General features: G+C 53.4%; 6 protein-coding genes across 6 annotated transcripts; 3 read left to right on the forward strand and 3 right to left on the reverse strand.

Moving 5' to 3' along the window:
• Window positions 1-557: 557 nt before the first annotated feature.
• PG997_001100 (Mitochondrial escape protein 2) lies at window positions 558-3058 on the forward strand (the record flags this gene model as incomplete). The annotated part of the gene is made up of 2 exons (XM_066805415.1): window positions 558-2421; window positions 2490-3058. 2 exons carry the CDS (start codon window positions 558-560, stop codon window positions 3056-3058), a joined length of 2433 nt encoding a protein of 810 aa, XP_066675188.1.
• A 1033-nt stretch (window positions 3059-4091) lies between these two features.
• PG997_001101 (cupin domain-containing protein) lies at window positions 4092-6261 on the reverse strand (the record flags this gene model as incomplete). The annotated part of the gene is made up of 4 exons (XM_066805416.1): window positions 4092-4204; window positions 4276-5889; window positions 6001-6113; window positions 6176-6261. 4 exons carry the CDS (start codon window positions 6259-6261, stop codon window positions 4092-4094), a joined length of 1926 nt encoding a protein of 641 aa, XP_066675189.1.
• A 766-nt stretch (window positions 6262-7027) lies between these two features.
• PG997_001102 (ribonuclease H-like domain-containing protein) lies at window positions 7028-8092 on the forward strand (the record flags this gene model as incomplete). The annotated part of the gene is made up of 1 exon (XM_066805417.1): window positions 7028-8092. The coding sequence occupies one exon, from the start codon at window positions 7028-7030 to the stop codon at window positions 8090-8092; it is 1065 nt and encodes a 354-aa protein (XP_066675190.1).
• Window positions 8093-8263: 171 nt separating this feature from the next.
• On the reverse strand, window positions 8264-10964 carry PG997_001103 (uncharacterized protein; the record flags this gene model as incomplete). Its single annotated transcript, XM_066805418.1, has 3 exons — window positions 8264-8562; window positions 8627-10806; window positions 10873-10964. The coding sequence occupies 3 exons, from the start codon at window positions 10962-10964 to the stop codon at window positions 8264-8266; spliced, it is 2571 nt and encodes an 856-aa protein (XP_066675191.1).
• A 1698-nt stretch (window positions 10965-12662) lies between these two features.
• On the forward strand, window positions 12663-13800 carry PG997_001104 (hemolysin-III channel protein Izh2; the record flags this gene model as incomplete). The annotated part of the gene is made up of 3 exons (XM_066805419.1): window positions 12663-13211; window positions 13313-13543; window positions 13636-13800. 3 exons carry the CDS (start codon window positions 12663-12665, stop codon window positions 13798-13800), a joined length of 945 nt encoding a protein of 314 aa, XP_066675192.1.
• Window positions 13801-14375: 575 nt separating this feature from the next.
• On the reverse strand, window positions 14376-15301 carry PG997_001105 (short-chain dehydrogenase; the record flags this gene model as incomplete). Its single annotated transcript, XM_066805420.1, has 3 exons — window positions 14376-14538; window positions 14656-14932; window positions 15073-15301. The coding sequence occupies 3 exons, from the start codon at window positions 15299-15301 to the stop codon at window positions 14376-14378; spliced, it is 669 nt and encodes a 222-aa protein (XP_066675193.1).
• Window positions 15302-16322: the final 1021 nt, after the last annotated feature.

A 16322-nucleotide genomic window follows, 5' to 3' on the forward strand; every position in this document is an offset into this window, starting at 1 on the left:
TGCGCCAATCTTTGCAATATGCGACTGCCCAGAAATGTACCAAGCAGTACTGATTACACGCTAATAATACAAAGGCAAGCCGGGAGGGAGCGTAGACACGTAAGGGGGTGTTAATGACGTTTTCACGTGTAGGGTAGATACTCTGCTTTTATTAATGAACTATCCCACAGTCTATCAACTGTCTGCCTATCGGTTATCGCAATCACTTCGCGCATAAATATTATTCGGGGAGAATTGTCGCTACCGATTGTTGTGGCTGGTGTGGCTTTTCACACGGAAGCGCTGTGGCTCATCTGGGCTACATGGTGGGTGACTAATAAGTGACCAAGTGACTTAGGTTAGGTTAGCACCTGCAGTTAGGTACACACACAGGACACAGGTTATGACCTCATGCAGCTGGTGGGATGAGCTGACACTCGTTAGCTTGCTCCTAGCCAGCCAGGAGCTGAGCTAGGCTGGTCACGTAATAATAAAAAGAACATGCTGCCCACACCTGTTGTTACACACCTTTAACAGTGTGGTCTGCAAAAGTGCCAGGCTGAAGCTACTTCGCCGTTATGAGGGTCTTCAATCGGACGCTCGTCCGGCCAGTCTCGAGGCTGCCCTTGAGACGGGTCTGTGTCCAAAGAGCGTGGGAAAGTACAAGTTGTACGGCTACCGGTGACGAAAAGTCCGGCCACATTGCCGCAGAGTCAAACGAGTCCATCCTATGGATCGACACCATCTTCCCCCTGAAGCTGACCGGCCTTCTGCGGACGCCATGGCAGAGCCCCGACAGAGACCTGTCGGAGCTGCTGAAGCGCTCGTACACCTCGAGCCTCGGCATCATGGACCCCATCAACACCGTCAAGCGTGCTCTGCCACAGTCTCAGAACATAGAGGTCAACGAGATCCTACCCAGGCTGAAAGACGGCGGTGCTTTCGTCAAGTTCTCTCACCCGGCCGGCGTTGATCCCAAGGAGATCGCCGCAAGTATTTCCAAGGGCCTCCAAGAACACCCCATCCGGCCATTCTTCAGCCCCTTCAGGGCTGTCCACGCCGGTCTTGTAAAGGGAGTTCCTTGGCTCGAGGATCTGCACCGATTCCCCTTCTCTAGACTGCGAGTAGAGTTTGTGCCCAAAACGCCCGGCGAAGAAGCCGTCGAGCTCTCGCAAGAGGACCTCTACAGCATCTTCCGCCGATATGGCAAGATCGCCGAGATCACATCGCAACCCTTTGACTCCAAGGTCGTTCCGAGGTTCGCGTACGTTGACTTCGCCTTGGTACGGGACGCCATCATGGCGCGGAACTGCTTGCACGGCTTTGTCGTCTCGTCAGAAAGCGGAGGAGGCAAGGCCGGGACCAAGCTTCGCATGTCGTATGAGGAAAAGGCCAAAGGTCACCAGTTCTGGGGGTGGATGACAAGCCACCCACGCATTGTCTTCCCGATTCTCGTCGCTCTCCTGACGGGTGTAACTGTTGTCATCTTTGACCCGATTCGCAACTTCTTCGTCAAGGCCCACGTGCAGAGAACATTCCGTTTGAGCAACAGCAAAGTCTACAGATGGATCCGACGCCAGACCTCGGATATCTTCACGTTCCATCGTCAGAAGTCCGACCAAGCCGGGCTCAACGCCGTCTGGAGCCATCGCAAAGACCTGATTGAACAGATCCAGAAGTGGCTGATGGAAACCGCCGAGACTTTCATCGTCGTTCAGGGACCTCGTGGCTCTGGAAAGAAGGAGCTTGTAACAGAACAGGCTCTGAAGGGACGGGGCAACGTTCTGGTTCTCGATTGCAAGCCAATCGTGGAGGCCAGAGGAGAATCCGCAACTATCAAGCATATGGCCGCTCAAGTTGGCTACCGCCCAATCTTCTCCTGGGCCAACAACATAAGCAGCATGATCGATCTGGCAGTACAGAGCACCACGGGCGTCAAAGCTGGCTTCTCCGAAACACTTGAATCGCAGCTCCAGAAGATCCTGGCCACGGCAGCTTCAGCCATGAGCGAGCTCGATGTTTCCAGTCGCAAGAAGACGGATAGCGACGCCCAGCTTCCGGTCGATGCCTACCTCGAGAGCCATCCCGAGAAGAGGGCTGTTATCGTCATTGACAACTTCCTGCACAAGAGCGAAAGCAATGCCATTGTTTACGACAAAATTGCCGAATGGGCTGCTGCTCTGGTCCAGTCCAACGTAGCACACGTCATTTTCTTGACAAACGACAGCTCCTATTCCAAGTCCCTGTCGAAATCGCTCCCAGACCGTGTCTTCCGTCAAGTGTCTCTTGGCGATCTCTCCCCGGAAGTTGCCAAGAGCTTTGTTGTTAGCCACCTGGAAGGCGATGACGAGCCTGTGACCGTAATCGAAGACGATGCCGATGAACCAGTAGAGAAGGCGTCAAAACCTAAGCAACAAGTGAACCTGAGGGAACTTGACGACTGTATTGGAACATTGGGCGGCCGCTTGACCGATCTTGAGTTCCTGGCCCGGCGTCTGCGAGCTGGTCAGACCCTAAGCAGGCGGTTGCTGAGATCCGCGACCAGACCGCCTCCGAGGTTCTGAAGATGTTCCTTCTGCCCGGAGGCAGCAAGTCTGACGAAACCAGACACTGGACCATCCAACAAGCTTGGTATTTGATCAAGGCCCTTGCTTCTGAAGACAGCTTGCGCTACAACGAGGTGCTGCTCTCGGATACCTTCGCTACTGACGGCGAGGCTGCCCTCGAGAGCCTCTCCAACGCCGAGCTGATCACGGTCAAGAACCTCAACGGTCGTCCCCACAAGATCACTGCCGGAAAGCCGGTTCACCAGGCCGCCTTCACGCAGCTGACCCAGGACCGCGTCTTGACCGCCAAGATGGACCTGGTCGTCTTGGCCGAGCTGTCCAAGATCGAGGGTCGCACCATCGAGAAGGTCGAGAACGAGCTGGCGCTGCTGGGCGGCTTGCCCAGACAGCCTGCCGAGACGGCCGGGCGAGTTAAGTACCTCCTGACCAAGCTGCAGGCGAGTCAGGCTAAGATTGAGAGCTACGACAAGGAGTCGTCTGGCTTGAAGAAGGTTCTGATCAACCATTACTAAAAGCTTAGATAGACTATCGTGTTCTTGGTGCCTGAAGCGAACCCCATTGACATGTCGGTTTGTATCGCATCTTGTATGCGGTACGATAAAGAGGGGTCGGGGGCTGGTGGTTGGTATACGCATAGTTTAGATACCCTTCTCAATTACACATTTTGACTGCAATTAGAATACATCGTGTTGTCCAATCGATGTGTTTGATGAAAAGGATAAAGCTGCTGTCAGTATGTACTTAATGTATATATACCAGACTCGCTCCAATTGTATTGTATATATACGCAAACACCTGTAGCCATGGGAGTTAACATCAGTAGACAAACGCGCGTGTATGCGCGCATAGCAAGCACTAGAACACGAAACATACTTAAGTAGCCAAGCTGTGTATCAGTGCGGAAGAAAAAGCAAAAGTACAGGCTAGCGAGGACTGTTACGATAACCAGTCGACGGTGGGTCGGAAGTCGATCGACCCCTGGACTCCCTGGGCGGCTCGGAACCCGATGCCGAACCCTGCACGCCGCGGAACCCTTTACGGCCGGCGACCCAGATGACCCAAACCTCGATTGGCAATTGGTCGCAGCTCATCTAAGGAGGTGGATGAAAGGGGAAGCCGAGAGAGAGGATGTCTAGGAGCAGCGTCCGGGGAGTCGAATACCTCAGGTCTGACATCCGGGTCGGGTAGCCGAAACTGTGGCCGGAGACCTGTCATTCATCATGTTGGATATGTCAGATGACAAACTGGGTATGAAAACTACAGGTCAAGGTCAGATGACGCAGGCAGGCAACCGATGCCGACAAAAGCAATATGGCTGTCGTGAGTACTTAAGTCAGATCAATCACATGGAAATCCGCAAGCCACCACCAAACATCGTTACATATATGGAAAATTGTTCAGGCCGTACGCAGCGCAAAGTACGCTGTTTGGTATCATCACGCATACATCTAAAAAGAAAAAATCCCTGAAACGCCATGGTTTTTTTGTTTGATAGGTGCCACGCCGCCTTCCGTCTCGAGGCCCGTAAGTCCGCATGGCTAATACTCAGTACATGGACACGCCCTCCTCCCCTTCCGGCGATAGGAGCATCTCGCAGCCTTGAGCGAAGAAGATGCGCGCAGGCCTCTCTGTGTTGTTCTCGATCGAGTAGTGATTGCCTGTGGAAGAGGGGGAAAAGAAGGGTTAGTACGGGTTTGTCGGGGAATCAGAATATGCATGTATGTCTTACCTCTTGGAACAAAAAACTGTCCGCCCTTTCCGATACGGAATTGCGTTTGTGTAATGTTGACCACCACACTGCCGTAGTGTACAAAGAAGACCATTTGCATCTTACGCGAGTTCTTGGCCTTCTTCTCCGAATGGGGAGGCAGGTCGACTATGCCAGAACCGAAGAACGGTAGTGTTAGGGTCTTGGCAAACTGGAAAGATGCGCCCTTGATGTCCTTCATCTGGACGGCCGCCTCGGATACGGCGATTTCCTCATCCATCACTTCAACTTGCTCTTCGCCCTCGGGCGGCTCCATTTCGTACTCCGGGCGCCAGAGTATGCATTCGCCTACTATACGGCCAGGATCGTCTTCCCAGTCAGAGCGATCTTCCTCCTCTTCCTCCTCGGCCACAGACCGACGTTTCGGCCTACCTCGCGCTCCGCCAGCAGCACCAGGCCTGCCGCGACGCTTTGTTTTGGGCTCGTCTGCCCCGGCCTCCACCCGGACAACCGACTTGATCGTTGCCAACTTGATATGCCGGCCCCCTTTGTCTGGTACGAGATCTTCGTTGTCTGTTTCGTACTCGTAGCGCTCTCCCTTCCAAAAGTCCAGTGGCTTCGTCGAGATTCTCCCCGAGCGCGTAGTTCTGATATTGCCTTCATTCAGGCCTTCGCGTCTTAGGATCTGCAGCCCCCTTGATTTGGGCATTGGGGCGCGAGGAATAACGGCAGGAGAAGCAGGGCCAACACCAGATGATTTGCGCTTTCGACCAGGCTTACCCTTTACCTTGGGCTCTTCGGCCTTGACCGGCTTTTCTTTCTCCTTCCGCGCTTTTTTGGTGCCACGTTCGGCAGCCTCGGCAACTTCGGGTTCATCCTCGTCGCTGCGTCGCTTGGATTTCTTGGGCGCCGGCTCTTGAGTGGTGCCCACGGAGTCTCGTTTTGGACGACCTCGCTGCTTCTTGGCAGGCGCTTCCTGAGGTTCAGCTGAAGGCGCCTCGGGTTGAGGTGAAACGGTGCCCTTGTTCTTCGGTTTGCGTCCACGTTTCTTAGGCTCTGGCTTCTCTTGTTCAATGGAAACTTCCTCCGTCGGCTCATCCTCTTCATCCTGCTGTTGCCCTGATTCATCCTCCATCTCGGGTTCCTCGGGTGCAGGAGGTTCCAGGTCGCCATCGTCGTCGCCCATATCGAGTACCTCCATAGGCTCTTCTTCGTCTTCGTCCTCCTCCTCTTCGTCTTCCTCCTCTTCGGCCTCTTCTTGCACAGGTTCCTGCTGTTTCTGGGGACGGCTGCGCCTTGGCAAGTCGTCCTCGTCGTCTGAGAGAGGAAGTCTGTTCACGGACCTGCCGCTCTGGGACCCCGAGCTCTTAGCCTTGGAGTTTCCATTGGTAGGGGGTTGCAGGGTTGGATCGGCGGAGAAATTCAAGCGGCGCTTAACCGACTTGCTAGAGGGACTCTCTGCGCGGTCGTCCACGATGGATCCCCGCGTAGGCGATGATCCAGGCGCTACGTGAGTATTGTGCCTGGCAGGGGAGTTCAGGTGCGTCTTGACTGGCGATCGAGCTCTAGGAATGGAGAGGCGGCCCTGGCTAGATTTTCTCATGCGAGACACGGTTGCCGGACCCAGTTGGGACTCTGCGAATTCATGTTAATCTCCGCGCGCGTCGTGCTTTCGTAGCTAGACAGCCATAGTGCATACCATCGTCAATCTCCATATCCTGTTCTTCATCCGATTGGTCCTCATACTGCCCATTGGCGGCGCCATTTGCCCCTTGTCGGGCGAAGAAAAGAGGTTGTCGACAGGTTCCATGCCGTATTCGTCGCGCTCGCCCGTATCTACGAGGGTAACGCCGGTTTTCCTGTCGCAAAAGCGTTAATCGCCAAATTTTGACAGTAGGGAGGAAACAGAGGCTCAATATACCTTCCTCGAACGCCGAGCTCAAAGATCTGGCCTTCATTCTGGGAGGATTGGTTGCGCCGTTGCGCCGTAGCTTGTCGCGGCGCCATCGCGGTGTCGGGCTATCGTGACAATTTGGAGTTTGTCTTATTGCTGTCGAGCGCAGGTACCAAGTAAGAAAAGATTGCCAATTGATCGCATCTAGATCAACTAATCCAAGATCATCGGAAGTATCGATTAACTTTTGTTCACGCAGCTTGACGCGTGGATAGTGCAACCGGCGTGAATCCAAAGAGTTGGTTGCACTCGGGGTTGTGGTGGGGACGTTGGATTCAATTGTTTACTCCATCGCTGCTTCTGGGATAGAGTGGCTCGATGGGTTGCTAAGGCTTAAGGCTCGCTTTCCAGTGTTGAGTGGCAGGCGCAGGCACCGCACCTACCAGGAGGGGAGTGTCAGGTTGGCAGGTGGTGCTAACATGGGGCCGGCATAGGCGCTGAATGGCCTGAAAATCGAGGTAGGAGCTTTCATTTTTGGTGGCCATAGCCTGCCTACAAGGGCCTACCTGCTTAGTGCCACAGGGAGCTTGACGCGCCTGTGCTCCCCGAAAACGCGTCCATTCATACAGCGAGGTCCCCTGCTTGGTTGCTAGTGATACCCAACCACTTTACGCGACCAATACGCGATTTTGCACTTTACCCTATATCATATATCACTATTCTTTCCAAGACGTCGATTGGATCTGTGGCCGAGCTCTTTCATTTTGACTCTTCGAGATTTTTTCGGCATTGTAAACCGAAATCATTGGGCAGCCCAATCTATTTTTGTGTACGCAATTACCATATAACCACCGGTCAACACCCGATCTACCGCCCAGCATGGAAGACTCCCCCATGGCCGACGACGCCAACATCGAGCTCGAAACCCCCGCCTCCGACGTCTTCCTGCCGCCCTCGGTACACCGCGAGACCCTACACACCGGCGAATCCTACACCCACTTCTCCCCGGTGCCCGACTCCCTCAAACCGGCGGCGGGCTCCGAGCTAGGCGAGCCCTGCTGCCTGGGCGTCGACGAAGCCGGCCGCGGCCCCGTCCTGGGCCCCATGGTCTACGGCGTCTTCTACCTGCCCATCCCGCTATCAGACCCCCTCCTCAAGACGACGCACCACTTCGACGACTCCAAAGTCCTGACCCCGGCCGTGCGCTCCGCCCTCATGGAGACCCTCTGCACCCCCGGCACCGTCTTGAACCAGTCCTGCGGCTGGGCCGTCTCGAACCTGAGCGCGCGCGACATCGGCGCCAACATGCTGCGGCCGACCGCCATCTACAATCTGAACGCGCAGGCCATGGACGCCACCGTTGCCCTGATCGAGGGCGTCCTGTCGCGGGGCGTCAACGTGCAGGAGATCTACGTCGACACCATCGGCCAGCCCGCCGCCTACCAGAAGAAGCTCGAGCGCGTCTTCCCCACCGTCAAGATCACCGTCGCCAAGAAGGCCGACAGCCTCTACCCCTGCGTCAGCGCCGCCAGCGTGTGCGCCAAGGTCACGCGCGACGCGGCGCTCGAGGTCCTGTACGAGGCCCGGGATCCCGCCCGCAGGGAGCAGCGGCAGAAAGCCGGCGATGGAGACGACGAAGAGGAGGAGCAGCAAAAGGCAGAGGGTATGTCGTGGGGGTCGGGCTACCCTTCCGACGCTCGATGTGTGAACTGGTTAAAACAGAATATGCACCCCTTATTCGGTTGGGGCCCCGAATGCAGGTTCAGCTGGGGAACGGCAAAAGATATGTTAGAGAGCAAAGGTGGGGTCAAGGTCGAGTGGCCGCTCGAGGAGGACGAGGGAACAAGTCGTGTGACCGATTTCTTCGTTGAGGGCAGCCGGGAAAAGGACTCTGACGAATTGGGAACGTGGTTTGGCACACCTGCCGGGCTCGAGGCATTCTGATTTATCAACACCTTACAGGGGGCTCCATCACTATGTGATATGCTAGGAAACCCCAAGTTGAGAGCATGGAGACTTTTGTATTATACCTAGACCCTGTCACGACCTTTAATGAACATATATGCATTATATCCTGCGCCTTCTGTTTCGCCATTGTTTCCCAAATGCCCGCCATCAAATTTCGTCATCATCGTCAATCGACTTGGAGGAGCTCTTCTTCCTGCCTCGGCTGTCCAAGGTGTCCAAGCTGACAGAGTCGCTGTCGCGGCTGCGTGCCGGCATGGAGATGGCCTGGCGGGCCGTCTCGTTGCTCTCAATGAACTCGCGTAGCTTCTGCTTGCCAATGTCGATGCCCTGGCCCCAGGCAGCATTGCTCACCTGCATCATGGGGCCAAGCAGGTTAAAGAGATAGGCGACATACGTGCCACCCGCGAGAACGATGAGAAGCAGAAACAGAACAGGGTTTCGAAGGACTAGGAAATGTTAGCAGCCGAGTCTTTGGGCCAGATAGATGAAGTAACAAGTGGGAACACTTACCTGTAAGCAACTCATTCCACCCAAGAGCCAGTAGAATTCCATAGAAGTACAATGGGACCTGGGAAACGCCGCCAATGGCACTGCGCTTAGCCTCGACATAGACGCCATCGGCAGTCTTCTTGAAACGGACGACGAGATCCTGACGCTTGCCCTCGCTAAGGACGGTCATCTCCTCCTCGAGGCTCTTGCCATCCTCCTCATCGACACCCCCAATGGGGGTAAGGTCGTCCTCATCCTCGGGCTCAGCGCCAGGAGGTTGGTGGCCAATAAACGCAGGCAGCCCTGGAGGCCCGTGAGTCGCGGCGAGCCTGAACCTCGAGAGAAGAGGGATAAGAGTCAAAGTGGACTCTCGCGCCTTGGTATAGATGCCCTCGATGTCGTCGGCAGGTCGCCAAATGCGAGGGACTCCTGCATCGTCGTATCGGAACTTGTCCTCAAAGTTTTCCCGAAGCTTGAGCAGTATATTGCCTTCCATTACTTCTTCCTCGATCTTCTCTCGCAAAGCGACCCAGCTCTTCCTGCGAAGGCGCCACAGGCCAACATCAACTTCGTCCTGGCTGGCCTCGAAGCTCTTGGCCCTTTCGCTGAAGCGAACCTCGGCTTCCCTGACGATCAATTCGAATCCTTTCCAAATTCGATCCCACAAGTCCTTCTCGGTTTGCGGTTTCTCGCCTTCTTCGGGAGCACCAGAGCCGGCTCGGCCAGAGCCAAGCTTGTTGAATTCCAAGCCAACTGAGTCGCCAAGCCTAGACTTGACCCAGCGCTCCACCCGCGTTGCCAAGCGACGCATTTCCTCCTTCCTGAGCTTGGCGCTAACATCATCCAGCTCCTTTTCGAAGAGTAAGTACTGAGGCTGGAAATTGGTCCAGGGTACGTCTTCGATAGCTAGGCTCTGTGCCTCCGTCTTATAGTACTCGAGGACCTTGGTCTTCTCAGCATCAACAATCTCTGCAAACTCGTAGGCGCCGCCAGACTTTTGGCCAGCTTTCACAGCGCCGGAAACAGCATCGCTGAACGAAGCCACACCCGACTTGTGGGCAGCTGAAAGTTGACCATGATAGAGTGTCTTCAGCCGCTGGTCGATCTTGTTCTCCAACTCGGTCTGCTTGCGCTTGTAAACACCCTTGTGATATCGGCTTGCGGACACCTCGAAGGTCTTCATGGCCTTTGCACGGGAAGAGCTTCCTGTAGCGCCCAGGTTCGGCAAGACAAAAGGCTTTCCAACGCGAGCTGACTCGGCTTGCTTCTCCTCCATGGGCGTGATTACCTCGTCAAATGCTACAAGGCATTCTCTGGAGATTTCGTCGCAGCGGAACTGCGCTAACAACTCTTGCTGGGTTGGCAGATCCAGGTCTTTGTTATTGACAATCTGATCCCAGATGCCCTCGGCGTAGACAGAAAAGCCATCAGCAGGGATGCGCCGGTGGTACTCGGGCAAGAAAACACCGCCCTCGAGCTCTTGTTCGCCATGCTCGCCCTGGTTCTTTCCGCTACGGCTTCCCGAGACGAATCTTTGGCCCAGTTTTTCGACCTCGGACACGAACTTCTCAGGCTGCAAGATCTTGTGGGGCAGAGCCGAGAAGGCGAAATCGAAATAATCCTCAATTCTTGATCCCTCGAGGCCCTGAGGTTTTGAAATAGAGGTCCAGAGCGTGCTTAAATCCTGGATAAGGGTGTTTCGAAGGTTTGAGAGGGGAGTGTTGCCGATATGGTCACGGATGACGAAAAATAGAAGGGACCTCGGCGTCGACTGCTTATCCTTGAGGAAAAGCTGCAGGTTTACCTCGAAGACCGTCTTCAGAAGGCCCATGTTGGCACCTTGATACAAGCCAACCTGGTGTTCCCAGATATTCACGATAAGGACTTCACTGGTGGCCAGGGCGAACAGGGCGCTCTTCCTCTCGAAGTCTTGATCTTCACCTCGCTCTCGGCCATCGGTACCCTCGACGTCCATGACCATGATGTTCTCGGCCATGGAGCCCTTTTTGTTTTTCGACATCCATATTCCCTTAGTAGTCTGGCGTCGTTCTGTTTCGGACATGACATTGAACTCGGTTCCGAACAGGTGGTTCAGGAGGGTTGACTTTCCGGTCGACTGGGAGCCGAACACGGAGATGAGGTGGTAGTTGAAGCCCGCTTCGGCGACTTCGGTCCCCTCGAGATATTTGTTCAAGGCGGTGCTGCAAAGAGGGCACGAGGGTTAGCATACTGCAAAACCTCTACAATGGACGTGGGGGTCGGCTTACTTGTATTCCTTGTCACCGTCGATAACTTGGATGCCATGCTCGTAGTGAGCCTGGGAGGGCTCATCGCCCACGGCAGCGAAATGGCCGTTCATGTTAGGTTGGGTGGTGTGTGCAAGCAACTGGAAGAAATGCGGTGGTACGGTTTACTATAGGTCTTTGTTGTGCAGGTGGGCAAGACTTATGCCATTGCGGCAGCAAGGTCGGGATGGGCAAGAGAGGGGGATGCTGGAGATAGTGGGCTTTTGAAATGGACAGGATGACCAAATCACACGATAGGCAGGTAGCTTTATTGTTGAGTGTGTGTCCAGTATGTTGTTATGTACGTACAAGTAGTCGAAATGACCGACATGTGGGCATTGTCCAGCAGACCCCAGCAAGCCAACCAACCAACTGATTAATCTTGGTTGGCCTACGCAAAAGTGTGTAGCCACCGCTGGCCCCAAGCAATTGGGCCAATTGGACCAATTGGAGAAACGACTGATGCTGATGGGCTCTTTGTGATGGGCAGACAGACAAGTAGACAGACAAGTAGACAGACTGGAGCGTGCGCTAAGCCGCTTCAGGCCAAGCCACCTGCTGCGCTCCCAGCAGCCAGCAGTACCAGTGCCAGCTCGAATTCGTCACTTACACCCAAGTAGGTACACCCCTGCACCCCTCCAGAGGCCAGCCAGAGCACTGTCCAGCGGCCAGCGCCTTCAGTCTTTCTCCCCTACCTAAGTTACATCCTTGCATTGCGATGCACTGACGTACTGTGGCACGTCGGTCCTCCACATAAGGTTAAGTAATCAAAAGAAACGCTTTCTTTCAACCATGTCTCACCACCTGCATGCGGCTCGAAACTGACAGCCAGCCGGGAATGGCGCAGCAGCAAGCGTGCTATTTGTCCCAAGGATGATGCGAACAATTACATTACGCATGGCAGGGTAGTGCCTGAAGAACCATAATGTTCCAAATCTATACGATGTACACGCAGATATCAATAGTAACTAGACACAGTGTATATGTATACACCTCTTCTCCGTCGCGGAAGGATCAATTGAGTTGGGGGCAGGAAGCTTCATACTATGCCCGAGGTTACTGTAGGAGGTATGTTCATACGGTACGGTACCTGGGCTAGCTTGCAGTTATCCCTTGGCTTCCATCAAGTGGCCAGCCAGCGGTTGTTGATTGATTGATTGAATCGGCTGCATGACTATTACGTCGATACCTTCTTCAATGGGAGTTGTTGCAAGGTGTACTGCAGACATTTCACGAACAAACCCGAGACTATGGAGTTGCCTTTTCCAGAAACAACATGGACATTTGGATGAGCAGACGATGGGGTGGTCATGGGGTAGGCCCAATGGAAACAACAGAAGAATCCCCATGCAGACAGCCATGGATGCGATGGTCTCGCCTCCTACTCCGTCATGGTGGACCCTTGTTACAGGCCCTTACATGGACGCCGTAGCGATCGAAGCAGCCCAGACCAGACGTCGGAGGGTCGGTTAACAGGCGATTCTGGCCACCCTAGGGCCCCCCAGGGCCCCCAGGTACATAAAATCGGCCAACCGTCTCCTGCCGCCTCTCTGTTTACGGCACTTGGTGATTTCCCGTCCTCTCCTTTTTCTCGTTGCCTGCAATTTCGCCCGGCCATTGTTATATTTTAAAGGGAAACAACAGCATGGCAGCAGCGAGCTTTGTTTCCATTTGTTATTGCATGCCGTTTCTGTCTTGATTCATTCCAAAACCCCCTCGCTGTCCTGTCTGGACTACCAAAGGAAATAAAATAAAAATCATGTCTATCCTCGATGATGGCAATCTTACCGATTCCGAAAAAAAAGCGGACTGCCTCCGAACTCAGCGCTGATGCTGAGAGTTACGGATCCCCGACCCACGGGAAGCATCCTGACCTGCTGCTCTTTGACGAGATCCCCGAATGGGCCAGAGACAACAAGTTCGTCCGGGGCGGCTACCGCCCGGAGTCGGGCTCCGTCAGGAAATGTGTTCAGAGCTGGTTCTACTTGCACAACGAATTGGTCAACATTCATTCCCATCTCATCCCGGCCGTCCTTCTTTTCCTCGGCGAGTTGTACCTGATTGCGCCGCTGCCATTCCGATATGGCCATGTTAGTTTAGGCGACTACCTGATTATAGCCTTCTTTTTGCTCTCGACGACTGTCTGCTTTGGGCTTTCGGCCATGTATCACACACTAATGAACCACTCCCACCGCGTCGAGGCTCAGTGCCTGAAGCTGGACTTTTTGGGCATCATCGTCCTCATCCTGGGCGCCTTCTTCTCGAGTATATACTGTACTTTCTGGTGCGAGCCAGACCTACGGCAGATATACTGGGCAACGGTGCGTATCTCCCTCACCCTTTTCCTGCGGCTTTTAGTGGTGTTCTGTTTTTTTTTCTTTCTTTCTAGTGCGCCATAGCTGACTCGCGTCACAATTGGCAGGTTGGCGGACTGGGCGCCATATCCGTCATCGTATTGGTGCATCCAAAGCTTCAAGGGCCTAGGTGGCGTACGCTGCGGTTGCTGACGTTCGTATGCACTGGCTTGGCTGGCATTGCTCCCTTTGTCCATGGTGGGATCAAGTTTGGCTTCCCGCAAATGGCCCTGCAGTCGGGCTTGCCGTATTACATGACTGAGGGCGTACTGTTTTTGATGAGTGCTCTCATCTACGGAGTGAGTGACAATAGAACGCCCCCCTCTCCCCAATCCCCATCATCCCTCGCTTGCCGAACTTTGCTTTATACGCCCAATTTTCTAACTCGTAGGAGACGCGATTCCCCGAGAAATTCTGGCCGGGGCGGTTCGACATGTTCGGGTCCTCGCATCAGATATTCCACCTGATCGTCGTGGCCGCCACGGTGTTCCACTTGGCCGGGGTAATGACGGCGCTTGACTACAACTTCAATAGTCGGTACTGCTCTCCGCGCTGACAGCGGGCGGGAAGCTGGGCATTTGGAGACTCGGGCCGAATAGATAGACCAAAATGATTTTTTATTGGCGAGTTGTTATGGATGCACGTCAGATGCGGTTCATAACCCTACGGCGTGTGACTTGTCTGTTTGTCCCCCTCAATGCAGTGTGACGTTCCCATGTAGTGTTACCCTTGTGCTACGAACCCCTCATGCTATCTACATGTATGTTCCGAGCATCCCAGCCTTCAGGTTTGCTGTATTCTAGAATCCAGCAGCAACGATAGGACGAGTTACGCGTCAACTGCAGCATGTATACAAGCAACATTCTGCGAAGCCATTTCTGTAAGTCTTGGGGTACAGACAATGGGGCTGTCTGGTTGTGATATCATATATAAGCGCCTGCTCGCTTAACTTGAATGTCCTTATCCATACAAAACAAGTGTACATATTTCTCGCACAGCAAAGTTCGACATCAACATATGTTCCGCAGAGCTGATTTGCCTTAGCTGAACATATCAATGCGAGCCCAGCTCCTAGTACGGAATTCAAGTCTATGGTAACGCCCCATTGCAGTTCTGCCAACTCATCGAGCCCTAGGTGGAGAAACTCACATAGCCTTGGCCGTCTACGAAGGTGTAATCCCACGGTTTTTGCTCCGTATCCTTCACAAGGTCGAGATACAACTTGGCATGTGCCTCACCATCCACTGGTATAGTCGGACCACCATCCGGTTGGCGTTGGTCCGCATAGTAGAATCTAGACCAGTCAGTTAGTTACTCTCGATTCAGATGATAATTGTGCCTCTGGGATATACGGAGAGATCCAGGAAATGTAGCCAAATGTGAAGTTTCCATGGTAGCAGATAAGACTTACTTGTAACCCTTGTTCTTGTATGAGATACTAGCGTTCTGGATCATGTGTGCCGCGGCCGATTTGCCCATGCCGAAGCAGAGAATGCCAGGCAGAGCAACGGTGTTGAGCATGTTTCCCGTCATAATGAACGTGCTTCCCTGCCCCGTCTTCACGAACCCCTTTACGGCCTCGCGGGCAGCTGCGTACGCGCTTAGGGCGTTGACTGCCAGTGTTTCCTGTACCTGGTCAGGATCCAGGCCGAAAGGCTCCTCTGGCTCTGTGGCGAAGCGCTGCGCAACTGGTGTGTGTAAGTATATGCTTTTAAGGGAAAAGTGCTAGTATGACTATGAAGTAGACGGAGGTGACTGGTATACGTATATGTAAATCTGCTTATGGGTATATAAGAACCACACTGGTGCTGCTGTTGGTAATGCTTACCATTGTATATAACAACTTTCGGCGGCCCTATAGCAGCCGTCACTTCCGCAAACAATGTCTTCACGGTATCAGGCTTAGCGGCGTCGAACACGAAGTGTCGCATCGACGGGTCGGCCTTCTGTTGCCGAGTTCGAGATGCTATGGCAACACTGTAGCCAGCGTGCTGGAAAGCTCTGGCAGTCGAGAGGCCGATACCCGGGCCGGCGCCAATGATCAGCACGGTAGCCATAGTCTAGTATCGTACGGAGTTTCGAGACAAGTATGATAGCTCAATATAGGAGAAATGCATAAGAGTTTGGGGAACGAATTCACTTGATTTTATTTGACTATGCCGCGGCTCTCACATTACTTTGTATCCGGCGGTATATATAACAATGTCATCCGGTGGGAATTCAGTTAAGTGTATTATCAATCAAGCAAAGCTGCCTTTGGGATGCTGACCAATCGATCATGATATGACCTGCTTCTCGGCGACGGAGAGACGATAGGACATCGGCATAACTTCAAGTGGCACGTACAAGCATGGTACTTGAATAAAACCCCATATGTAAGCAGCAAGTTTCCTTAGATAACACTCTTAATGCTGATTACATAGCTATCTGTTTATTCATCTCCAAATAGATATTGGGTAAGCATTTAATAATACAATGAGTAGCCAGTTAGTAGGATTCAAAGCCAGAGCCGGAGCTGGAAACCTAGGTTCAAGTAAACGATGGAAGCCAATATGTATGTAGGTAGGCAGGCATATATTCCAGTGTTAACTTCCGGACGTCCAGAGGGTCGCTCTAGTAGGCCGAATGGTGAAGTTTGCTTATAATCAACAGCGAGCCGCATGATTGATTTGGGTTGCAGCCAATGATTAGGGGTGCATGGGGATTATCGTGATGTGTTGCCCAGGTTGTCAACCGATGCAAAGGCAGTTTACACACCCAACAACCCGACAATAATCTGTCGTTTCACAATAAATATATACATATATATATACATACATGTGTAGGAACCAACACCGGATACAAAATCTATACTTGACATGCCTGAAGAATCAGGAGGAGTGAATACGTTGCTCCGGTGCGGAGCGGCCTTAGTTCCATTGCCCATGACCATGACCCCCACCTCGGTGCTGCAATCCTATCATTGCGTTGCTATCGGGGATGATGTGGCAGTTGTCATTCTTAGGTAACCGGCACCAACCGCAAACAACTTGACCTAGCAATATCACCATTCACCTTCTTCTACCGACCGAGAACCAA

This window comes from Apiospora hydei, assembly GCF_038363865.1.
Source record: "Apiospora hydei strain CBS 114990 chromosome Unknown utg000002l_segment0_segment0, whole genome shotgun sequence".
NCBI lineage: Eukaryota > Fungi > Ascomycota > Sordariomycetes > Amphisphaeriales > Apiosporaceae > Apiospora > Apiospora hydei.